The sequence below is a fragment of the Lycium ferocissimum genome, chromosome 7, assembly GCF_029784015.1.
Source record: "Lycium ferocissimum isolate CSIRO_LF1 chromosome 7, AGI_CSIRO_Lferr_CH_V1, whole genome shotgun sequence".
NCBI lineage: Eukaryota > Viridiplantae > Streptophyta > Magnoliopsida > Solanales > Solanaceae > Lycium > Lycium ferocissimum.
The window spans coordinates 49,549,772-49,576,100 of NC_081348.1; the positions used below are offsets into that span (position 1 = coordinate 49,549,772).

Genomic DNA, 26,329 nt, shown 5'->3' on the forward strand with positions numbered 1-26,329 from the left:
ATCTGTTTTCTCTTATTTCTTTTTCTCTTTTAATAGTAACGTTTATGTCATAATTAGTTTGCTTGACATAAAAGTATAAAATACTCATAAAAGAAACTACTCAAATTTTCATATTAGTGAATTGTTAGGTTGCACGACCTACTTCCTATCCTATGCGTACCTTATTTTTGCTTATAGAATGGAACACGTTACTCTACATGTTCTATGCTAATCGTCTTGCGGAATTTAATCAACAGACAACAGGTAAGTAAAAGACACATGATATTACGTGGAAACCACCCGGCTCAAAAGGTGATAAAAATCACGACCTAAATAGAATTTCCCCAGCAACTTCACTACAACAATGAGCCAACTGCGAGTTACAAATTACAACCTCTGTAGTCTAACCTTAAACCTTAGCCTTGCTACCCAACCTTTGACTAACAAGCTATCTCCAAGTAGTAAACTTCCTACTTGGAGTTACAATGGTTTGTATTTACTTTTATGCTTCTATGAAAGTGGATAAAGATACAACTCTATAAATCAAATCTAATACACAAATCTAGACTTCAGAACTGGAAAACATTATTCAGTAAAACAGCTCCATTGATCCTTCTCTGTATAATAGGGACGCAACCTTGGATTCTTGAATATGCTAGATATATCTCTTGATAGCACAGTATTCTGAACTCTCTCTTTGTGGGTGCGCAAACTTCTTCTTGGAAAGACCTAGTATTTATAACAATGAAGCCCCACAGTTCGGTTAACACAAAATCCTTTCCTAGTCGATCAATTACATGTAATAGGATTTGTGTAGTGTTTGGGTTCTTGCCTTGTTGAGTCCGCTCCTTGTACGTGTAGGAGGCTTACTAATCCCTACAAATATGGCAAGGAGTCTTTCATACTTGACCGCCAAATTCTTTCCATAAATTTGCAAATCCTAGTTATTGTAGGACTTACCCTGGTACGAGTGCGGAACCAAAATGACTTTAAAAAAAAAAAAAAAGACTTGAACCAAAATACCCCAGAAAAAAAAGGGTATAAAAGTACCTTTAACACAGTAAAATACTGCGTTAAAGGAGCTCCCTTTTTTCTTTTTTCTTTTTGTTAAACTCTCTTTGGTTTACATTTCACACTTTTTTTACGTACTTTAGCCATAGATTAATCATACTTGAATCCGTGTTATATCCCAGTATTTTGACATTGGGATAATCCAGAGTTAGTCATGATAAGTTAAGGACAAGGTTGTAATTTCTTCGATTTTGTTAAAAGTGCATAAGTTGCATATTCAATTGGCGAGGGAGTGTTAAGGGTAAAATTGGAATAAGGAAAATTTGGGGTCAAAAGTGAATTATGAAAAGTTGGGCATTTCATGAAAATTAAGGGCTAGAAGTGAAATATTGGAAACTAATTATTTCATGAAAATGGCCATATGTGGCCATGTGTGGGGTGTGGGCCATAGTAGGCCATATGGAAGCATTATATATGTAACAAAAGATGACCAAGTCAATCATTTTTATCATCTTCTACACTTAGAGAAAAATCGAAACTTGGAGAAAGCAACCAAGCAACCGTTCGGCCATGGCTTGGAAAATTGAGGACCAAAAATTGACCAAGAAAATTGGTTTCTTCTAGTTTTCCCACTAATTGGAGGGTCCTAAACAACATGAAGTGGTTGTTGGGGGCAAACAAATCCTTGGTTCTTACAAATCTCAACCCTAGCTAAGTTGAAGAACAAAGTGGAAAAGGGTAAGTTTTAATCCTCTTTTCATATGTTATGCATGGTTTGTGTATCTTTGTGGAGTGTGGAAATGAATGAAATCATGAAAATATGGATGTTGATGTTTAGCGTTGTGAAATGGTGTGGGAGTGATGAATTAATTGTATTAGCATGTTTGGGTGTTGTTGTAGTGTGTAGAAATGGATGGAAATCATGGAATTTATGTATGTGATGTGTTGGTAAAAATGGGCTGTTTTGTGTGTTAGGGAATGAACTAGTTTTATGTAGTATTTTGGTTGTTGTTTGTTGTGGATTATGTGATGAAAAATGAAGGTTTGATGGTTCAAAGTGAAGTTGAAATCATGTGGTTTTTGGAACCTAATGGGATCTTAATATGGTTTCTTGTATTTTTGAGATTAATGTTGTTAAAGTATGGATTGTTAGTATGGTTTATAAATTTGGAAGAAAAGAAATGCGTTGTTGATATTTCCTTGGACTTGGAAGGTTTCGGGTTTGCCTTATGTTTTGGTTGGGTTGTTTTGAATAATTTTGTGGATTGTTGGAAATATTATTGAATCATGTTTAAATGGTTTTGGATTGGTATTTGAACGCGTGAGCAATGATGTTGGATTGATTATATATGTTGATTTGAACGTAATTGGAATGTCGTCGCATTGTGCGAAAGAAGGTTGTTAATGTTAAAGTGCGTTTTGAATTAATGGTTGATGTTGTTAGAATGCTTGTTGGTATTCTTTGTTGATGAATTTGGCGGTTGAAATCTCGGGGTTGTTGCATTTATAGGGGAAATCTTTGGAAATTGTCAGATAAAAGTGATGGCATGAAATTGAATTCCTAAGTGCTTATGGCTAATGTTAGTATCCAATGATGTTGATTGTAGATTTTGAGAATACGAGACTTGAGTTTGGATTAGCTTAGGAAGCAATCAAGGTATGTAAGGCTTACCTTTCCTTCTTTGGGCATGTCTTAGATATGAGTAAGGTATGATATGTTATGAGCCTTGGGGGTAATTCCATTCGAAAAATCCGAACATGTTTATGATTCGTATTCGCTTTGTGATGTTGGCATCCTTAATATGGTCAAGATATGATCCGTATGTCCTTGATATGATTGGATTTGAAATGCTATGTACACGGTTTGTTCCGAAAGAATCTTGTGTCTTTTGTATGACTAAATTTCAAAAGTTGCATAAAAGTTGGTTTTAAAAAGAGTTTTGTTCTAAACGATTCCAAAAACTACGAACGTCCGTAACTTTCACAAACGAACCGGATGGCCTTGATATGCTCAAAAATGATTCCATGATGTATGATGACTATGTTTTCCATAGGCGGGCCCGGCTCGGTCGACACCGTTCGTGAGTCCCGCGACTCTCCTTATGTACTTCCGACGATTTTTGAAAGGATATGATATGATTATCATTCCGATTTCAAGTACGATCGCCTTTACTTATCTTTTGAATTTGTAATAATGATTCGATAACATAGGATGACTATGATTTTCGTAGGCGGGCCCGGATTGGGTGGACGCTCGTCCGTACCCGCGACTTTTTTTGTGTAGTACTAACGATTTTTGAAAAGAACTTAATATGACTACCTTTTCGACCCCTGAATATGATTATATATTTGTTTGTTGAGTCTGAAATGTTGATTCGTATACTTATGATTCCGATACGTAACTATGGTTTCTCGGTTTGTAAATGATGTGTATTTCGAAATGTGATGTGATATTGCCGCTGGGTATTTGTCCGCGGTATGTGATGTGAGATTGCCGCTGGGTATTTGTCCGCGGTATGTGGTGTGATATTGCAGCTGGGTATTTGTCCGCGGTATGTGTGATATTGACCGCTGGGTATTTGACCGCGGTATGTGTATATGTGATATTACATATGTGTATATGTGATATTACCGCCGGGTTCCCGGCCGTAATGTGATATTACCGGCCGGGTTCCCGGCCGCGGTATGTGTGTATGTGTGTAAAATATTGAATATTTGACCGATGTGTGTATATATGGTATGTGATATGTGATGATTTGACAATATGATATGTGATATGATGTGTGATAATATGACGGTACGTTTATGATTATTATGTTATATACGGATCGGGCCGTACGTTCTCGGCATTATTATGTTATATATGGATGGGCGTACGTTCCTCGAAATCGGTTAATGTCGACTCATGTGGTATGTTTGATTTTCGTATATACGAGAAATGTTTTTCAAAAAGAAAGCGAAGCATTTTGACATTCTGATTATCCTATTTGTCTTCTGTATCGCTTATGTATGATTTGGAGGTCAGATGTAAGTACCTTGGTATTCGGCTTATTATGCTCGCGTTTGGTGCACTTTACTTCGATTATGACTCGTTTTTTTCCCGCTTTGCATACTCGGTACTTCTCTTTGGTTTACCCGCGAGCCTTGAGTAGGTGATGTTAGAGAAGATGTTCCGGCTGGGTTGGCGAGCTCCATATTTTTCCGGACGAGTCGGAGCATATGTGTGATATGGTATCAGTTATGTTAGAGACTTTGCAGACAATCGTGTGTGTGATATGTCGATTTTGTAAGCGGCTATGTAAGCCGGTGCATTATTAGGCATTATGTTACAGATTTGTTATGACTACAGATTTTATTTGATTTGAAAAAAGAAGGAAGGCATGTTTGTTTTCCGAAAATTTTCAGTATGTGCTTATGTTATGTTTTGCGGGCCCAGTATGATTATGAGTATTACGAAAGTCAGCGGGTTCGCTCGGCCCTAGGTAAGGGTCGGGTGCCCATCATGCCCTATCGAAAATTAGGGTGTGACAATCCGGACTTATTTTTGTGCGATTATTAAGGTAGGCTCAACACATCAAGGATACGCAAAACTTCGGATTGTCGTTTTAGTGGTTGAAAAGTGCTCGAAGTCCATATTTGTTTGAAGGTAGTCAAAATTGCATCATTCATACCAATCTCAAAATAATTAAATCGCATCATTCATAACAATATGAAAATACTTAAACTTGTTCATTAATAACAAACCCAAACTTGTTAAAATACAATCATCAAAGAATGAAAAAACTTAAAATACATTCATCAATTCTTGCCCTTGAGTCAACGCAAAACTAAACATACTAATATTCTTCAAATTAACAACATCATCATAAATTAAACATATAACTAAAATCACAATATTCTTAATCATCATCAGAATTGAAGTCTTCAATATCGTCCTTAGATAAATATCTTTGGTTTCTTAAGACATATCTTCTTTCTGTAGATGTTAGTACCCTACCGGTTAATGATGCTTGTTCGTCAGCCAACTTGCCCATGTCGAATCTACAACATCATGCTAGCATTCAGTTGTTCTCTTTCCTAATCCTTTGTACCGCAACCTCGCAAGAATCTTGATCAGTTCGAGGCATGCTCAATGAAAATTTTGTTGGGATTGTTAACACACTTCTCATTTTTTATATGGAAAGGGGTCAATACAGTGTAAAGTAGCTATCAATGAATATAGTGAATTGATTACAGTCGAATTACATATAGTCGCAGCCGAATTGAATACAACGAAATACACCTTATTGCAAACACTTTGTAGCTATGAACACTAATTAGTGAAACTATAGCTACGCCTTGAAAACAACGTCCAAACTATAGTCATTTATGATTTTTTTTATAATATAGCAAAATTTACAAGGTGTAAATAACATATAAGAAGTATTTACCTACCATAAACCATTATTTAAATTAATTACTATTAATAGCTATACTTCGTATTTGAATGTACAACCGAATTGAATATAACGAAATACACCTTATGACATGAATATAACGAAATACACCTTATGACAAACACTTTGTAGCTACAAACATTAATTAAAGAAACAATAGCTACGCTTTGCAAACAGCGTGCAAACAATATTTATTCGTGAAATTTTCTCAATATTATAATATGTTAACCATACATTTCAAAAGTTTATTTTATTTTATTAAATTTATATTAAGTCTGTCAAATTATGGAAAACAAAGTGAAAAGGTTAGAATACTCTACTACGTAATACTATATTTAAAGCTGAGGGCATGTGGGCTGTTGGGTTGGTGAGAGTGGTCATGAGGTTAGGATGCTTTAGAAACTCCCTTCTCTTTTTCTTTGATTTGACAAGCCTTATGATGTTTGGAATCAATTTTTTCTTGCGTTTCACATACTGAATACAAGAATTTCTTGGAACAGTTGGTCAAATGAAACTCGTTGTCAGAGAAAGAAAAAGTAGTTCACCCTTCCCATTTTCAGAGTCAACAAGGTCCACTATGGGCCAAATTTTCCCATATATACTCCAAATCCAGACTTTTTCTTAACAAGGACCAATTTATTAACGGCAAGAATTTTCAATTTCCAACAATTCAAATTCTTTGATAATTTCCCTCTAAAAAGTTAATTAACAACCCAATATGACTAGCTACTTAAACTATGATTTGAATAGAAACACGTGGTTATAAAAAGAGCTATAACATTTGTGTGGTTAAAATTCTTATAAAGAATAAATGCAAAGTGTAAAGTTAATTGATTCAAATGTCAAAGTATCATATAAATTGCAACGGAGGAAGTATGGAAAGCACGTGGAGTGCTAGGTTGGGGAAGGGTGGCGGACGAGGTGAGTTAGGAAGCTTTAGAAGAGTAGTTCTCCCAATACATTCAAGCAGGCAGATCTTGAATTTTTAGAATATGAGTTCATCACTAAAAGAAAAAAAAGAAAAGAAAAAAATGTGTGAAGTGGGAATTGATTCCCTAATACTCTAGGTAAATAACTCAATCTTCAATCAAGTGCACCATACGTCATTTTTGTACTATAGGTTCCAATAGATAATATTATACCAATTTTAAAAAATGTATAATACCTAATTTTACGGAGAAATCATGAGTTCACATGCCCCAAATTTTCATCCTAAATTCGCCCCTGCATTCAGGAGTGTCATCTAGTAAGTAGTAATCAATGAAGCAGGAGTAGGATCCTGAGGTGTCAAATTCATATCTTAACAAAAAAAAAAAAAAAAAAAAAAAAGGTCTAGGTAATTCTTCGCATCTGCCTAAGAGCCAATTTTGGCGAAGCTCGTAAAGATTGCTTATTTTCTTTTAATGGTATAGACAAGCTTTATCTGAGCAACACCTAAAAAAAAAGAGTAGTTCCCCAAATAGTGATATGACAAGTACTAGAATTTAATGTGCGTTGTCAATTATCTTGAACGGTTTCTATTGAACTAGTGGGAGGTTACCCGCGCTATGCACAGGCCCAATGTCTTTTTGTTAGGCATTGAACCCCACCCCACGGAGCGGTGCTGAGTGGTGTCCTCCCCTCCCTAATACCTAAACAGAGTTCCGTCTATGGAGCCTAAAGCTTAAACCATGGCAGTAAGCAGTAAGCTCTCCTCAACTTAAGGCGCACCTACTCTTACTAGAAGTCTAGTCTCTCTCAGGTCCAGTTTCGATCTCTAACTAACTTACAACATAGGCCGGAAGAGAGGTTCTCTCTTTATTCTCTTGAGGGACAAGAAAACATCCAGGTACTTGATAGGAAAACAAGCATTTTTGATTCCCCTTCAATGATCTGGAATTTCTGCGTCTTTGTACATCGTATTATGCTACATAATTTTCTTAAGTGAGATAGTTGTTTCCAACATTAAAAGTGGTCACTGCTTGAGAAACGCAGTATTCACAGTTATTTATGGGCGATCAGTCGAAGTTTCTATCAAGCACGGAAGCATCTATCGATCAATGCTATTATTAACAGTGTGGTCTATAAAAAATATATGGAATGGCTTGTCTTTTTATTTATCTTGAATGGGGGAATCATGACACATAGTATGCAGATCTATTCACTCTATCAATAACCGAGCCGGATCTGGTGTATCATAAGGGATTTGCCTTTTCTAAATGCAGCTGTTCATGCTACTACACCAGGTGAGCTTCGCCGCGTGCAGTTTTTTTTCTCTATTCCCTGTGTAAATAAAATAGTCAGTATTAGAGTACCACATAGAGTGGACTAAATTTTCAATATTTCAGCAATTACTGGAGAAAGAAGACATTACCAACTAATGATTGATCTTTAGCTCCAATTACTGAAAATGTTTCTATTCCATTTTGTGATCGAACCTGCAAGAAAGTGAAGCCAAATCACCAAAAGCTTTAGATTTTGGTGACAGTTAAAAATGTTTTCCCTATAAAAATAAAATATCAAGAAAGCAAGAAGTGTGTCATATTTGAAGCACAACTATTGGATAAGAAATTTCAAAATTTTAGTTTTTGATCAATTTTTTCTTTAAAAATTAAAGTTACCAACTTGAGCAGCAACAAGATATGATACGAACAATTAAGCTCTTGTCATCCCAGCATTGTCAAGTGACGGCTCAACGGTGACTGTTTCCAACAATGCCAATCCTTTTTAGATACGAGGTTGCGGTTACAAATAGCGCTACTACATCATGAAGAAAAGTGGAAGCTATACGCATATAAAGTTTCACATTAGTTGGGGATAAAAGTTGCGAGCACATTTAATGCACAAATCAGAGTAAAGCTCATATGTGTACCTGCATAGTTATATTTAGTCGCGTATAAGCATAAAGCAATTACATATTTAATTAAAGAAAATTCAATTGTACCACACTGCAGATTAGTAACAAGTTAGAAAAATGCACATGTTGTCAGAAGAGAATCTTATATTGGTAATTTCTATTCACAGAAATAACACGTGCAGTATAGTGGATGAATATTCCTCAATGAAAACAAAACATAACAGATTTTGTCAAGCACTGAGTGTTAACCGATACTGCAGAGTTGCTGAACAAAAAGACAAAGAAATTTATGCAGACAATCGTTGTAGCCATGATATATGAATCAATGGGAGTATGCGGGTAAAAATGGACTTCAGTAGATGTACAAGTTTACCTGTTGATGACAAATTTTCACTTCTCTATTTGCAAAGCATCCATAGAAGCATAGAAATATGTCTGAATAATGGTTGAAGTGAGTACATTAAAGAAGCATCCAATCTGTATGGTCATTCTAGTTTAATACTTATTGGTAGCATGTCATACCTGGTGGTGACTCTTGAATTCATGTTAGGGTCTGAATAGTTGCAATCAAACAGTCATTGTTATTACAAGCGGCTGAATGATTGAATGTTCTTACAAAAAAGCTGAGCTTTAGTTGTGCGCATAAGTTGGAACATCTTATTTTAGCTAGCATGTAAGGTAGGTAAGCCATGGGAGTTGTACCGCGAAGACGGTGATTGTAAATATAGGCTGAAAGCGAGCTAAAATTATTGAATGCTGGCAGGAGCTTATATTGCTAACAGTTCTGAAATTAGTTAGACGATCCGGTGTTGTGATCTTCAGTAAGCAATAGCAATATCGTCCATGAAATAAAAGTTTACCTGCAAGATCTTAATGAGGTTAGTTTGTGTGAACATTATTACTACCGATCTGGAAAAAAGAATTAACAAGAAGGGATTGGTAATTGGGAGAAGAAAAAGAAAAAGTAAAAAAAAAACGCTATCTGCTTACTACGAAGTTAGTCGCAAGATAAAGTGATAGTATTTACGATGTAGCTAACAGAATAATATCAACGTATGATGGTAAGATGTCTCACACAGCTGAGTATATGAATTGTAAAACATAAACATAGAACATTATGTCGAGGGAGAGTTTTTTTTTTTCGAAGCTCAGCTGCACATTGAAAAGCTCCAGGAAGAGCAGCAGCCTCAAATCATACTACTCCTATTTACTCTTTCCTTTTTGTTCGCTGCTGTAGTAATAGCGTTGACCCCATTTTTTTTATTTTTTATTTTTGTCTGCGGATACCAATCTATACATTTCAAGTCTCTAAGTTTCGTCTCAGTATCTCGTTAGGCTGAGTAGGGATGCTAGTTTGAAACTAAACAGAATGACTACTCAGAGTTCCACCCCAGTCAAGAAGCAACAAAAACAAATTGCTTTGAAGGAGTTACAGTGGGGATATTCTAGCTGGCAACTGTAACAGCTCATGTTAATCTTAACATTTAAAGATAAAGAAGCTAAAAAAATATATAATAATTAGCCATTCCTTTTGTATCACATTTCCTTGCGCTAGTAAAACTTCATATTTTCACACACAAATTACACCAAGCAACACCCACTATAATACATGAAAGCCTATCTATCGAAATTTCAGGAATATATATCTCACCAATCGTAGACAAAAATAATACGCCTAAACGAGAAAAAAATTATGTATAGGACTAGCCGGGAAATATATAAAATGAAAACCTAACACTATCCATCCCATGAGAACTTAGCAACACTTGTCGATCCTTCTATCTATGTCTGTGGCTCCATGTACAAGGGAAAACTTCGAAGACCCCGAACTGCTTCCACGTAAATGAATAGACAATGTGCCTGCTCCCTTTTGAGATTTGAATCTGTCCGAAGGCCTGTTGTCCATTCTGCAGGAAGATCCTGAGTGCCTCAAAGCCTTAAATCTTCAAGAGGATATATTTGTCCGCGACACTCTCCAAATGCCGTCATGCTATGTACATATCACTGGAAATTCCAGATGTTAGAGCATGAGCCTCGAATTATATGAAAACAATCTTCACTATAAATCTAAATCCAAGCAAGAGAACCTCGATCATTGGCACCTTGAGGACGACCTCTAGTTGGCGTAGGTGGTCTGTTAGCATTTAACTCCTATAACAGACATACATTAACGAGACCAGCATAGATCAAAACACAAAAGATAAAGGGGGAAAAAAAGATGAAGAAAATAACGGAACCTGCATCCAAGTGTCTTCTATATGCCGCTCAGGTGAATTTTCAGGCGATGAAGCTGGCGGAATTGGATGGATAAGTTTTGGAACCACAACAAGATCTCTACCCAATACCAAAATGGCACCAGCATTGTTTGCAGTACCTGCAGCAGTAGATTTTACTTCAAAAGGGGTCCATATATAGATAAAAATGCTATCTAAAAAGTTGAAAACCTTCCGAGCATCCAAAATCAGTAAGAACATACCACAGTAATTGGTGGCTGAAAAAAGCGTAATCAAATGCCCCTGAGCAAATCTTTCAAAGCCGTCCATCACACATTCATGGGCTCGGACTATCAGTTGAAGATCATTGTTATTGCAAAATTCCATCACACGATCAGGCTGCATGTAAAGAATGGTTTTACATAAGCGCAATGTAGGAATGCTATAGAAAGTACATGCAACCGACAGCCGGGCAGCAAAAAAGAGGAATGACCTGTGATTTTCATGGACCAAAGAAACATCCAACACCAATAGCTAGAACAATGATATCCCAAATATCAGAACTTTTTGAGATATAATAACCCAAAAAACTCAATCAGATAAATCATTTCAAGGATTATAAATATAGTTCTTATTATTGAATAGAGCTAGGACAGAGAAAAAACGGCAGCCTGGTGCACAGAGCATCCCGCACCCCAAGGGGTGTGATGTAGACAGCCTAACCCTAATGCAAGCATCAGTGGCGGCTTCCACGGCTCGACAAATTAAGATTGTACAACAAATTACAATAGCAGTAAACAAAGACAAGGATTGTTGCAGATGAGAAGCTACACTTGCCCAAAGGTACTAATAAGAAAAGCAATTAAGAAATCACAGCCTGCATAGTTATTTAATACAAGAGATAGAGAGGGGTGAGGCAGCTGACTTGTTTGGTTCAGGGTCTTTAGAACCAACTAAAGTCACCCAAATGAACAAGAATATAGCAGCTTTTAAGATGAAGAAAATCTAAGAGCTGTGGAATGCAGAATTAATTCAATCACTATCCTCAAAGAAGGCGTAAAGAAAATTACTCACCCCAAAAGTTACCAAGCCAGGGCCTCTTGCATTTGGTCTTAAACCTTCAACACTATCATTTTCTGTTGGGTCAGACCTAGAAGGCATAAATTAATGTTAGAAAATAGGACAATATTAAAATGGTAGAAGGAAAAAGAGAAGACAAAGACTAACCACAACAAATCCATCAGAATGATTGAGCCAGCGTCCATAGTGATAGGACGCTGGATACTCTCTATTTGTTCAACGTGATTAATGGACCTTCCAATCCCACCATGCATACAGATGATTTTTTTCTCAATTAGGGCAGCCAGAGGAAGCCAGTTGAACAATCTATTAATCCGATGCCATGCCCAGATTCCATCTCTCTCACCCTGCTCCATAAAGAAGATCAGCAACCAACTAGAAGGGGAAAGGGCTTTCATTTGGTAGATGATAGTAGCATACCAGGCGTTCGATGCACTCAATTCGAAAGCCAAAAAGCGCATTTATATCTGCAGCTTCATGGTTCCCACGTATTAAATGTATATTGTGAGGATACTCAACCTAACGCAAAAAGTTATGTGCATCAAATCGATAAGAGTAATTCAGAAAGTGGAAGCACAGCATAAGTATATCCCAAGCAGGTACCTTTAAAGCAAGGAGAAGAGTAATGGTCTCCAAGCTGTGTTGGCCCCTATCAACATAATCTCCCAAGAAGAGGTAATCAATATACCTGAATAGGCAATTACACATAGTGAGCATCACCGAAAGAAATTTTTTAAACTAAGAAAAGCACTTAACACTGCACATCGAAATTGGAAAAAGATCAATTTGACTATCAATTATGAAAATCGGAAGAAGCCACAGAGAGAAACAGAAGAAGACACACATTGCAACATCCCCACTAAGAAGTGTTTTATAATGGACAGTCTGAACGGATATATTCACTAGTCATGGTAAAATGTAAATCTCAACTTGATTTACAACATTCAGCAAACATTTTTTTTTTTTTGGGGGGGGTTTGTTGGGTGGGGTGGTGGGGGGGGGGGTGTTGTTGGGAATCTGTCAGAAAAATACTAGGCTACATAATCACCTATATATAGTTGTATATTATACCAACAATACAAATAAAACAGAAAAGTCATTTTTCCCTCTCTTTTTTCGATAAGTAACAGCAAAGTGGAGCAATGCAAGTAGCAAAAATGATGGAAGAGAAGGCTCGAGCAAAATATATAGAGAAGAACAGACTGAATGGTATAGAAATAAATGAATTCACATCATCACATGCCTACATGATAGGATCCGCATGTGATTTGATATATTAGATGGATGGATCTGTGGTTTCCCAATGATTCTGTAACAAGAATACAACCAATAACGTAAGGGGCCTGGCAAATTTTTATCCACCAAACAATATCATCTTACGTTATTGTACTGTTCCCTGCCCCAACCCAAAAATGGTGAAAACACCAAAAAGAAGGATTGAGAATATTCATCTTAGTAGGATACCTCAAGTAAAAGAATTATGAAAGAGAACTTTTAGTTGAACCAACATTAAATTTAAAAGAAACAAGAGAGAGATGTAGAAAACAAACATAAGGAAGAACATGTTGAACAGTGCAGAAGAGACAGAAGCAGAAATCGAAATTGTCCAAGATGATGGGGACTAAACAGGAAATCTGAGTAGATGGAAGGACAATAAAAGGATATATTCCATTCTCCCTCACAGACAGGTTCTAATCGTGAAACTAAAAAAAGTAAAATGTGAACAGGAAAATGCACATGCATATGCAGGGTTTCTCATACTAATGAAGCCATGAAGTTAAAACTGACCTTTAAGATCGTATAAAAAGGAATAAAATTGTCAAGCTTCGATAAAAGACATGCATGTACACTCAACAAGGACAAGGTCTAATACTGTAGGAGTTGGGACTTCACGAAAATCTAAAAAGCAACTCTTCTTTATATCCAGTTGGACAGCTTGGAAAAACTGGCACATGTAAGCAAATCCTAGCTATTTCCTTGCCCTCTAATGTCCTCGTTAGATTTGTACATTCTTGAACACAATGCTTGGCAAGACTGGCCTCCCTCATCTTAGACTTCATGGGAAAAACTCGAAATTGGGGTTCTCTCTCCCCTTACAGTCTTCCTTTCTTTTTCTATACCTCTTTGGGAATAACTGGTAAGTAATAATAACCTCAACAAGTGCTTATTTAAGATTATGAGAATGACAAACAAAGTTTCTTTAGTTTTCGATGTAAGTACCCAGTACCAAAGAAAAAATTACATCAGCATTCCAATAGCCCCAACAGAAAAAATTACATCAGCATTCCAATAGCCCCAACAAGACAACAAAATAGAAAAAGAATCACTGAAACCGCTACAATTTCAGCAATTTCAATCACGACAAGGACTAGACGACATAGTGTCGAAAGGACGCTCTTTAACAAAAACTAAAATACAGAAATGCAAGATTGTCAAGGCACTTACGCAATATCCCCAGCAGTCGAGGGGGAACCATATTCGTCAAAAAGACGCATGAGATCCCCAAATTGCCCATGTAAGTCACCAAATATCTTAATAGGAGCCCTAAGTTGTAAAACAGTAGGTTCACTAGCAAATATTCTTTCGGCACAATCACAAAGATCGGCGATCTCATTGCAGTCCAAAAAGAATTGTCGTCGCACAGGCGGCTTCCAACCCCGAGGCTTCAAAAGATGCGTGATCAGCTGAGACAGAAAGAAAGAGGAAAATATTATAACAGAAAAAGTTTTCTGTTCTAATATGAACAAGACCCCCAAAACTTATAGCAGTTATTCTGCTAAGTGGATACATATTTTTCTGTTGAGTACTGTGAATAGCAATGGGCCGACTGCCCAGAGTATTTATTGCAGTCCAAAAGTCTCCTGTTCAGAACTCTTCTTGTCTTTCTCCCCTCCCTCTCCCAACCCACCTTCCTCTGACCCTCCAAAGTCGCAAGATACACATCGGGAAAAATATAAAACTCAATTTCTTATATTCACTTGTGTTTCCACTTGTTCTTCATGTGCCCATTCAGCGTCTTAAGAGTCCTACAGGTTTCCTAGACAGAGGAATTTAGATGGGACCGCAACACCCAAAGGTGTGGCCTAGTAGTCAATGAAGTGAGTGCAAACCTTGAAACCAGGCTTCAAATCCTGGCAGAGAAAAAAATAACTAGGTGATTTTTTCCTCTCTGCCTAAACTTTGGTAGGTAGAGTTATCCGGTACCTATACTGATGGGAGATAGCAAGTATCCACTGGAATAGTCTAGGTGTGTGCCAGCTGAACCGGACATCATCGTTACTTTTTAAAAAAAAAAAAAAAAAATCTGATTGGGACCAATTCATTAAAATACACCCCTATTCACTATTTCCTGGCATGGAAAATCACAAGTACTTAAATTCCAATCTGTGATTCTCATTGCTAATCCTAACTAGTTGAAGCACAAAGAGGTAATCGCACCTTTTTTGGAACACTGTTGATGGACACTTGTCGATCCAAAAGTTTTCGTGCTGCCGTGGCATTTTCTGGGGTTCCATAACTGACTCGCCGGCCTTCATTTTCAAATTGATCGATGGAAAGCTGTCTTACCATACCACCTAGCGCACCACCAGTCTCTGCAGCTACAACTATCTATAAATGTATATTAAAGGCACATCATCAGTCTATTACTTTTCAAACTTAAACTGATAGCACGACATAACATTAAGGATCTGAATACTAACGGCACGATGATGAAGACGGACTCCAGTTGGGGCAGAATTATTTGATCCAGAAGAATCTAGATTGATCAAAGTAGATGCTCCTTTTCCACTTGGTGTAGCCTCTGCTCCACCATCCCTATCAGGAAGTTCGACTTCTCCATTACCTTGCTGTCGAGCCTTGGCAGCTGCTAGTGTAGCAGTAATAGCCTCAGCTTCAGCTGCAGAGGCCTCCACTAGATATTCAACACCTTTGCTGAGTCTCCTACAAAGCAAACCGAAGATGGTGGAATTGAGAAACCAAAGGCAGCAACAGAATTTTACAAAATATGACAACAGGCACTGCCATTATTATGCAACTGCAGACTCACCGAGATCCTTGAAGCATGGCATTCTCAGTACTTATATCAGTATACATATCACCATTTACAGGGGGAGCGACAGGATTTCCCAGTACAACAGAGCCATCATTAACGGCATCAGGAACTGTTTGCCTCGCTGTTTCATCACCAAACCCATACCTCCCAGCAAGCCTGCCTGCTTGTAGATTGGCTGCAGCAGCTGCAGCATGTGAAGCTGCACTTGTTGTTTCTGCGGCAGCCAAGTCTTCAGCAACAAGCAAGTCATCCAGCAGTACACCTGTGAAATTGGTGACAAGTAAATAATAGCATCGCATAAAAGGAGAGATAGCCAGAAATAAAGATATTCGGGACAAGGTGGGAGTATCCTCCGTGGCAGACAAGATGCGGGAGGCGAGGCTGAGATGGTTCGACCATGTCCAGAGGAGAGACGTCAATGAGCCGGTGAGGAGGTGTGAGAGGCCGGCGATGGGAGGTTGGAGGAGAGGTAGAGGTAGGCCAAAGAAGTATTGGGGAGAGGTGATCCAGCAAGACATGGCAAGTCTTCAGCTTACCGAGGACATGACCATAGATAGGAGGGTGTGGAGGTCGAGGATTAGCGTATAAGGCTAGTAGTGGGTAGATACACGTTTTGCCTTTCTGTACTAGTAGGATTAGTACTATTTTCGTCATTTTTTGTATTTTAGAATTCTAATATTGCTCATTCTTAGTTTTCTACTACTACTTGCTGTTTCTACTGCTTCAGTTTTCTTACTATCCTATTGTGTTACCGTGAATGTTTTTTTTTTTTTTTTTTTTTTGAAACTGTTAATGTTGTATTCCTCGGCATTAAGGATATGTGGGCAACCTTCAAAAAGGGACAGAAGGAAAAAGGAAAGAAAGCTACTTACAGAGAGCCTAACAAACCTACAATTTCTGATTCCTCTACTTCTTTTTCTTTACACCAAAAATAAAAAGAGACAATACAATTCCATTTAACTATGTGAATGGAATTGGATCTATCTTCAAAGCTTCTGTTGTTTCTCTCCCTCCACACAGTCCACCAGATGCAACGTGGAATGATTCTCCACCATTTCTTCTGGCTCTTACTTTCTCTTCTAATCCAGCAACTCAATAGATCTGCAGTGTGCTGAGGCATGGTCCATTTTGTGTTTGTGAGGGTCAAAAATAGAGCCCATAACTGTGCAGTGAATTTACAATGCAGAAAAAGATGACTGTTGGTCTCTTCTGTTTCCCCACATAGTTGACATCTGGAAACAATTATCTGCCCCTTTCTCTTCAAAACTTCCTGTGTCAAGCAAGCCCTTCAGACTACCAACCATGTAAAGCATTTTACTTTAGTTGGTGCTCTGTTTTTCCAAACATTGTTCCACAAAATTTGCTGGTTTCTGTTTTGTTGTACATTGTCAATTTCATAAGCCCTTTTAACAGAAAATTGCCCATCCTTGTTATGCTTCCATCTGATAGAATCTGAATCTGCGGTAATGCCTGAGAAACCTTCTAGCTTGTGAAGTAAACTGGCCACCCTGTCCGCTTGTGAAGTAAATTGGCCAACCTGTCCACTTCCCAATCATTCAAAAGTCTTCTAAATGCTAAATCCCAGCCCTGATTAGTCCAGCACTCATTGACAGTTGCCTCAGGATTGTTTCATATGTTGAAAAGGTGAGGAAAATCTTCCTTCAATGGGGCCTGTTTGTTCCAAGCATCACCACAAAACTTTGTTTGTCTACCATCTCCCACTTTATAGCCGTGTTCCCTGCTAGCTTAGGCCAAAGATCTCTAATTGTTCTCCAACCCCAACTCCATAGGGCGCAGAACTAACATTACTACACCAAGGGTTATATTCACCATATTTGCACTTAATTACCTCCTTCCATAAAGCTTGACCTTCTTCATTATACCTCCATAGCCATTTCATTAATAGGCTATTGTTCCGTCTCCTTAGGTTTTTGATGCCCATTCCCCCCACGTATCTGCTGTTCAGTGTTTTGTCCCATTCCACCAGGTTGTAACCCTTATTCTCTTTGCAACCATGCCAAAGAAAGTCCCTTCTAAGTTTGTCCAACTTCTTCAGAATATCAGAAGGTATAGGAAACAATGACATAACATAGGTACGTAAAGAGTCTATAGTTTATGAGGGTAAGTCTTCCTCCTAAAGATAAGTATTGTGTCTTCCACCTTGTCAATCTCTTTTCTGCCTTCTCTATAATGCCATCCCATATCACTGCCTCTTTATGTATGTTACCTAGTTATCGGGTATGTTTTATAATTGTTGTGTTTCTGCTTTACTTGAGCCGAGGGTCTATCAGAAACAGCCTCTCATCTGCCAAGATAGGGGTAAGGTCTGCGTAAACGCTACCCTCCCCAGACCCCACTTGTGGGATTACACTGGGTATGTTGTTGATAAAAGGATTCCAAAACATCAGCAATTTTTTAACAGCTTAAGTACGCTCGCAGCAGAAACCAGGAAGTGATCCAAATAACAGTTCCAGAGGTTCTCATTTGCTGTACTTTACATGGAAAAGACTACAAGAACAGAAGGAAGAGAAGTATCCTTTGCAGTAGTTGGGTAGTTATCTAACACTTCATTTGCCAACATAACTGGCAACATCCCAACATACAAATTTAATCCGAGATCAGCTATAATCTATTGCCTTGATATCCACGAATATCTCTATACTTGAATATCAATATCTAAGTTTCAAAGGCAGGTCTTGGACAGAAAGACAACTAATTGTTCTCATGTATCTCATCATCACCATGTGTCATATGGACAAAGTAGATATTTCACTGATTTCAACCAGAGAGACCATCATCCACTTGCATAATGAGTAATCAGTTCTCAGAGAATTATGAGGAATTCAAAAAGTATCCTAGTGCTGAATAAAAAGATCCATTTTTTAGCTTCACTTTTCTGTTCTTTATTCAGCCACCTAGCTAGCATACCTTAGTGCCATTTTCATTTGCTTTCATTAGTAAAACCAAGGTTTCTTTTTGTTGTAAAAAGCACAAATTACGACTTTTTAAAGACTTCTAATTTAGTTTTTAATTTTTTTTTTTAAAAAAAAGCTTCGTTTCTGAACTGAGATCAAGAATTCAATAGTTACACTTCGAACCCCACCATTCCTTTTTCTTTTTTTTTCTCTAATAAGTAATTCAGCCATCACTTATAATTTAAAAAAAAAAAAAAAAAACAAATTTCTTTTATAAATGAAGGGAATAATTGTTTATTCCTAATCCCCAACATATACATCCATAATGTCTCGTATCTTTTTTTTTATGAACGAATACTTCATCTGGAGCCACTGTACATCGGGGATGATGGGCCCGCCAATCTACCCTTCTCTACTTAAATACTGGACTTAGTTGGCTTGGCGCAGAATTCGAATTTGTGACCTAAGACACAAGTCCCTCAATATCTGCCAATTGAGCTAAACCCGAGGGATAATAAACATCTAAAATTGCATTACATTTATCGTTAAGTACTACCCTGATCATAGCACCTATAGGCGATGAGGCACATGCCATTGCAAAGCACGTCCTAGCAAGGCGAAGCGCTTAGTCTGAGTTGCACCAAGTTTCAACGCTTAAGAAAGCCTCAAGCAAGTCTTTAATAGCACTGACGCGAACATAGCAGGAAAAAAAAAAAAGCACAACAAAAAACAAAAGAATCCAAGTAAGAATACCAACTAGTTAGGATTAAGGATTAGATGATGTTTACACTTACACTACATCCGGCTTTTATGAAGTCTTTAATCTAGGTAGAGACTTCTATGTCCTAGTGAAGACAAACGTCCGATTTAAAGAACCTCTAGTTTTGAGAACCCCAATTTTTCTCTCAAAGAAAAATTATTAGCATTTGACATAAATGGGCCTAAAATCACATGGATGGAAGTTGTCTCAAATGACCTACATATGCTTGGTATCAATGTAGACTGAGCTAAAGATAAGTCACAATGGAAGAAAAAATCCATACAGGTAACAGCTCTAATACAAGATAGGTTCTACACTTGTTAGAGAACTTCTATTATTATTATTATTATTATTATTATTATTATTATTATTATTATTATTATTATTAACTAATTTTTCACCTATATTTTATTTAGTATAATGATGATATAAAATGAGCTTGAATGAAAGTGGGGATTCATATAGCAGACCCCAACTTGTTTGGGACTGAGGCATAATTGTTGTTAGTGATGTTTATCATAGTTTAGCAATTGGTAAATAATTTATCTTTTTTGGGTTTAGATCTAAATTCATAGTCTTTGGGCTTTGACACAAATCAGATGTTGGGGTCTATTTTTTAATTTTAGTCAGGCTATATTATCAAAGTTAGTTTGTTGGGCTTTACATGCAAAGGATAGCCTCTTTTCGAAGCTTTATCCTACATTGGATTGAACTTAAAGGGGCTTACTACAAGTACAAGTAGAGGGGAAATGATTATTTGAAGGAAAAGTAGAAGGTATGCTGCCACCTTCCACATCAACTTTTTCCAATCTTTGCAACAATGAGAAGCAGTTATTGAACATGCATATCTTATAGCCTTACCGCCACGTAGACCCCCATAGATAAATATCAAGTCCCCAACAGCAGCAGCTGCATGCCTACAGCGTCTCGTCAATTCAACAGCAGCATCTCCACCAGCTGCATCTGCGCTGTATCTGCCAGTCCTAGGACTAGTCACAACAGATTTTGTGTCACACCACACTCCTGCAGCTGTATCAAGAACTGCCAAAAGAAGAGAAGGAAGAAAGAAGAAACATGGGTGTGAGAGAACGACGAACACCCAACCAAAGTGAAATTAAAAGATATAAACAAATCTTGAAAGTGTTTATCTAAACAAGCAATCAACACAAACAGCATAAAGGAAATACCCGCTACACTGGATGAGTCCTCCACCATGCGTCCACCACCAAGTGCCCCTCCAGATACATGCAGCCGAGCATTAACAAAAACCTAGGTTACCAGAAACAACTGATAACTCCCTTACAATCTCTTCCAGAAAGAAGCAATTTAACGAAGATGAAAACACACACTTACTGCAGCATGTTGATATCTGGGGGAAGGTGACACGCCAGGGGCAATGGCCCATTCCCAACGCCCATCTCTATGTTTGGCAAGTCCATAAGCACTTGCCAGAGGCTGCGAATAACCAAGGCAACGAAAAAAAATAAGAATGATTGACCAGTTACTAAAGCATAGCACCACCATTTGCCTTCGTTTCTCTATGAAAAACACGCATACCCCATGATGACATAGTGTTCTAACTGCAAGGCAATCAGCAATATGATGGAACAATTATACCAACATAAAAATTATATGCTTGACTCACCACGCTATTGGCATCCCTCCCTCCACAGAGGAGAAGAAGACCATCTGAACGTGCACTCGCAGTTGCATACCTAAACAAGACAGAGAGGCATTTAGGATTGCGCTTAATTTCTTAATTGGTTGGGTCAGATTAGTATCACATCCACAATAATCTAATTTCAGAAGGAGAAGGTCAGAGGAAACTCATGATGATCAAAAAGAAAAAGAAAAAATAGATGACGATGAAGAAACATAAAATGTTATTTTACCAAACACACAAGCTTTCATTAGCAAACAGAAAGACATTTCCACTGCTTGCTCCAGAGGTATTCAGCACTAGTGCATGAAATGCTTCAGTAAACAGAAGAAATAACATCTTCTATGAGATGTTATAGAGAAAATTAGTATGACACTTATGCGTTATTGGTTCCAACCTTTTATTTTTTATGATATTATGCATTATGCTCTAGTGAATGAATGCTTCAGAAGACCACAAGAAAATAGCAGTTTCTTGCTAACTGCTCCTATGAGATGTTAACAGAGATATTAAATACACATTTGTTTGTTTGTTTTTTTTTTTTTTTTTTTTTTTTGGATGGTGCAACTGTGGTTGAATTTGGTAATTGTCTTGACAACCAATTCAAAATTTCAAACTGCAGGAAAAATAAAAGGCAATTCGATTTTTCAATGAGCAATTGTCTTGACAACCAATTCGAATACTTCACCTCACTCTTGAAAGCCCCCTTGCACGGTCACATGCCTCCTCCCAGGGTAACAAGGGAAGAACAAAAGGAAAAAAAAGCTCTACTCAAGTGGGTTCCGACAAATATAAAGTTCTAGAGGCAATAATAAATTCCACCAGAAAAAGGTGAAATGGACTAGAGACCAAGAAGTAATAGACGAGCTCAATAGAAGAAAGCCATTGGTCAATCCAGCACGTGAATCTAGTTAAATTTCATGTTTAGTTTTCTAATATTAGTTCATTTATCAGTAAGGAAATAATATTATATAGATGGCACCAACAAGGGGCAAAATCAAGCTATATTTTAATGTATAAAACCAGTCATAATTGCAGAAAAGAGAGAGGAAAAAATTAAACAGAAAGAACTGCAAAAACAGCTAAGGTCAAAAGGACCAGTAATCCGTACAAGGTTTTCCATCCCTTCTATGCAATTTTCTTTTTTTGATAAGGTAAATAATTACATTAAGAGTATCCCATATACAAGAAGTATACCAAAAGGTAGAGCACCTACATCAAAATATGATTCTCCATAAAAGAAATCCAATCTTCTATCCCTTCTATACAAACTTAACTGTACCAGAAAAGGAGTTGTCTAAGGCAATGACTTTTAAGTTTAGAACTGGCCCTGGCATATCTTCAAAACACCTTGAAGTTAGTTTCTAACAACATATCTTGCCAACGAATTAAAAATATCTACCTCTTAAAAAATAAGGACCAAATCATTCTAGGAAAAGCTGATGTGAGAATTCCAAGTATTCTCTCTTTTCCAGCAAAGTTGTATGTCTTTCTCTAAAATAGTCTAAACAGTAGGTTTCCTCAGCAAAACTACAAACAGAAAGCCGACATTGCGCTCTACAGGAAACCATCAAACTTTTGAGTTGCTGGGCAGTTGCACTTCAGTAATGCCTTGTTTCCCGAGACGTGTGAGGAAACAGCTAATGAATGTGTTAATTAACTATTTATTGAGTAACCCAACATATTTTTCATATTAAAATTTACTGCCACCTCTTGGGTAACATGAGTTAGGCGAAGCAATTCCAAGCAGAGATGTAATACTTTGTCAATGCTACCGCAGTGAAAGTAAAAGAAGAGTACAGGTAATATAGTTGTGAAGAACTGCGTCTGGGAAAGGAAGACAGCTTAACATTGCAAACTTATAATTTTCTACAACCACCTCCAGGGCGTAATTTCTAAACTTTCGGGAACTAAAAATATTTATTGCATTGATCTCCAACTAGCATGAGCAAACACTGTTCCACAGATACAGCTCTAGGATAAACGAGTTTCCATATAACAGATCAGATACACTCTCTAATCAGATCATATACACATAATTTGCAAGCTAACCAAACAGACAATGCCTCATTGACACTATTTATGGCACGTAATACTTACAGATATGTACAAGTAATTCTTGAGGTTCACTACCTTCTAAAGTATAGAATGTTGAATAAGCAAATAAATACAATCAAGAGAAACGATAACGTATTGGGTAACAAAGAAATTACAGCACACATCCTCAAGGGAGAGTATATGAACTTTACATGCAAGGAGGTGGACCTTCACCCTCCGGTTCCAACTTCCTCCATTCATATGGCTTGGCAGCTGTGTCCAAAGCCCAAACATCCGCTAGGGGCCGTTTTCCTGAACAGTGGAATGATTTAGATTTTTCTAAACTATGTCATTGCTGAAAAGAAATAGATCTGACTTAGTCATCAGACTAACCATCATTTCCGCCAATTGCCATGAGATATCTTTGCCCCACCAAAGCCATGACGTGTCCATAACGTGGCCCTGGACCAGGTCCTTGCACCACAACCCTGATAAGATCAAAATCATTTCAGTAGTACTTAACACAAAATCTTCATGGGTTCATGTATCTTCACACAGGCAACATTCATCTTAACAATTACAGACATTACTTCAAAAGTGCTAACCTGTGCCATCGTGGCCGTTGTTGAGTAAGGTCCAGAACATGAAGATCCTCAGCTGACAAACCAGATGGACCAATTCCACCCTGCGATGGATTGGTAATAGAGCATCTTAAGTAGCTGAACGAGATTATCATACACGAAGCAAACAACAAAGTTATCAGCCGATACAAACCTGAATAACAACCATAGTTCCCACAGCTGTAGCAACATGTGCAGCCCTTGGTGTGGGTGGCTCTCCAATGGGAGTAATCCTGTGAAGTTCATCACATATTCAACCTTCTAACTAAGCACCAAAAACCAATATGTAGCTTGTAATTGGTACAATTAAGACTTACCTAGACCATTTATTCGTCAAAACATCATAACAGTGCACATCAGCAGTAGCCCCTGCTAAGCCTGCAATTAATTACGAAAGCTCAGATAAATCATTTTAAATTTAAAACCCATAGGTTCAGTTATACTAGCACACCCGAGGGTATGCCCTAACAAGGATGAAGCTAGAACGAAGACAAGGAGACCACGGTTTCAAATCCCAGCAAAGACAACAGCCTAGATGCTGAAGGCATAGCTACCCAATACCTATAGGGGTCGTTTGGTAAGGTGTATTAGGGAGAACAGTGCTGGTATAAAATTTTAGTACAATGTTTGGTTGCAAATTTAAGTCCAGTACAACTATTACAGGTATTACTTATACACCCTATTCAGTACTATTCTTATACATAGTAAACAATTACATTAACAATACCAATACTATTCTTATACTTATACATCCTATTTAGTACTATCGAGAAATTATGCAATGCATGTTATTTTTAATACAAGTCGATAAGAAATAATGCAAGCACAACTAATCCCAGCATAACTTGTCTTCGAACCAAACGACCCCGTAATGGTAGACAGATGCAGGTATGCGTAGAATAATGGAGGTGATCACAAGCTGGCCTGAAACAACAGTATACAACAACAACATACCCAGTATATTCCCACAGGTGGCGTCTGGGGAGGGTGGGGTGTACGCAGACCTTATCTCTACCTTTGTGGGTAGGGAAGGCTATTTCCAGTAGACCCTCGGCTTAAGAAAAATATTTTTCAGAATAGGTTTGAAAGAAATGCAAGAGTCAAAGGTTATGATGGAAATAATGAAGAATGAAAAGTACTGACAGTAAAAATAGTAAGGATAATCAAAGTAAAAGAAACAACAGTCCTAATAATACCAATACTGGCAAAGGGAACGGATAGAGAAAACGCTCGACTGCCTACTAACCGTCTCCCCTAATCCTCGATCTCCATGCTCTCCTAATCCACCAGTTTAGAGAACTAACAATTTTTAAAGGAAACTTTCAGTTTTGCTAACGAATTAAGTTGAATAACCTACGAATCCCAGCACTCATACACCCTATTCAGTACTATTTTTATACATACTAAATCATGACATTAACAATACGAGTACTATTCTTATTCTCATACACCCTATTACTTACTACTTCAAATTATGAAATGCATGTTATTTTTTATACAACAAACCAAACAGTCGATAAGCAATAATATCAGCACCACTAATAAGAAAATTATCAGTTGTGCAGATGAATTAAGTTGGATAACCTACGAATTCCAGCACTTCCAGCAGACGACGGGGTTCCAGAAGCACCCGAATTCCCTTCAAGAGCAGTAGCACCACCAAATAGAATAAGCCTAGGACCAATATAATTCGTCGAACCTTCTTCACCAACAGCTGGTACAGCTGTTAACGTGTGCCCACACCTCGGCCCTGGACCATCTTCTTTTTTCTCTATTACTTCGTGCACAACAGAATACATCGGTGCACACTTTGGCCCCACAACAACCGGACTACTACTACTACTACTAGTACTATTACTACTGTTACTTTGATGTTGAGTTTGTAAATGTTGGTGTTGCAAAGATGATGATGATTCATCATTAAGTTGCTGTTCCGATGTGGAACTATCATTCTGAACCGTTGGATCGTGATCAGAATCAACATCCATATCTAATATTCTCAATTCTCCAAATCAAAGATCAAATACTCAACAATATGCATTTTCACTCAACATTTCCCTCTACTAAAATTCAAAAACCCTAATAACTAGGAGAAATTTCAATTCTAGTCCTCAGATTCTTCGATTCAATTCAAAACACTTCAAATATTTTCCAAACCCTTTAATACTCTAATCTGCCAAATTCTCCAACTCGAAGCTCAAATACTCAACAAATATGCATTTTCAATCAACATTTCCCTCTACTAAAAATTCAAAAACCCTAATAAATAGGAGAAAATTTTCAATTCTAGTCCTCAGATTCTTCGATTGAATTCAAAACACTTCCAAATATTTTGCAAAATCCTTTAATACTCTAATATTCCAAATTCTCCAAATCGAAGCTCAAATTCTCAATAATATGCATTTCCAATCAACATTTCTCTCTATCAAAACTCAATAAACCCTAATTCAGCACAAAATTGATTGGAAAAATTTCAATTCTAGTCCTCAGATTCTTCGATTCAATTCAAAACACTTCCAAATATTTTGCAAAATCCTTTAATACTCTAATATTCTCAAATTCTCAATAATATGCATTTCCAATCAACATTTCTCTCTATTAAAATTCAATAAACCCTAATTAAGCACAAAATTGATAGGAGAAAACTTCAATTTAAGCCCTAAGATCCTTCGATTTAAATTCAAAACTTTTATAAATATTTTTTGCAATAAAATCACAAACCTAAATT

The 26,329-nt window shown here is 37.3% G+C and overlaps 1 protein-coding gene across 3 annotated transcripts; it reads right to left on the reverse strand.

The window, feature by feature from the left end:
• Positions 1-9,884: 9,884 nt before the first annotated feature.
• Positions 9,885-25,651, reverse strand: LOC132065530 (serine/threonine-protein phosphatase BSL3-like). Of its 3 annotated transcripts, none has more exons than XM_059458961.1 (22): positions 25,190-25,651; positions 23,919-23,979; positions 23,756-23,834; positions 23,587-23,666; positions 23,375-23,469; positions 23,194-23,293; positions 20,930-20,999; positions 20,638-20,739; positions 20,472-20,553; positions 20,146-20,325; positions 15,604-15,871; positions 15,257-15,497; positions 14,994-15,164; positions 14,001-14,239; positions 12,159-12,243; positions 11,976-12,074; positions 11,703-11,902; positions 11,550-11,625; positions 10,739-10,874; positions 10,500-10,636; positions 10,365-10,413; positions 9,885-10,266 (listed from the first exon to the last, which is right to left on the reverse strand). In XM_059458961.1, exons 1-22 carry the CDS (start codon positions 25,587-25,589, stop codon positions 10,253-10,255), a joined length of 2,964 nt encoding a protein of 987 aa, XP_059314944.1. In that variant the 5' UTR covers positions 25,590-25,651; the 3' UTR covers positions 9,885-10,252. The 3 variants fall into 3 exon arrangements, with proteins under 3 accessions (XP_059314944.1, XP_059314943.1, XP_059314942.1); XM_059458960.1 differs by having other exon boundaries at positions 10,350-10,413; XM_059458959.1 differs by having other exon boundaries at positions 9,885-10,413.
• Between the last annotated feature and the right edge of the window lie 678 nt (positions 25,652-26,329).

Bases quoted from the DNA above. Each gene is read 5' to 3' on its own strand.
- LOC132065530 (XM_059458959.1), bottom strand. From the start codon at position 25,589: ATGGATGTTGATTCTGATCACGATCCAACGGTTCAGAATGATAGTTCC. The intron at 23,294-23,374 runs GTTAGTCTGATG...TCCACTGTTCAG, and splicing joins GGCAATTGGCGGAAATGATG to GAAAACGGCCCCTAGCGGAT. The intron at 10,875-11,549 runs GTGAGTAATTTT...CTTTACATGCAG, and splicing joins CTGGCTTGGTAACTTTTGGG to CCTGATCGTGTGATGGAATT.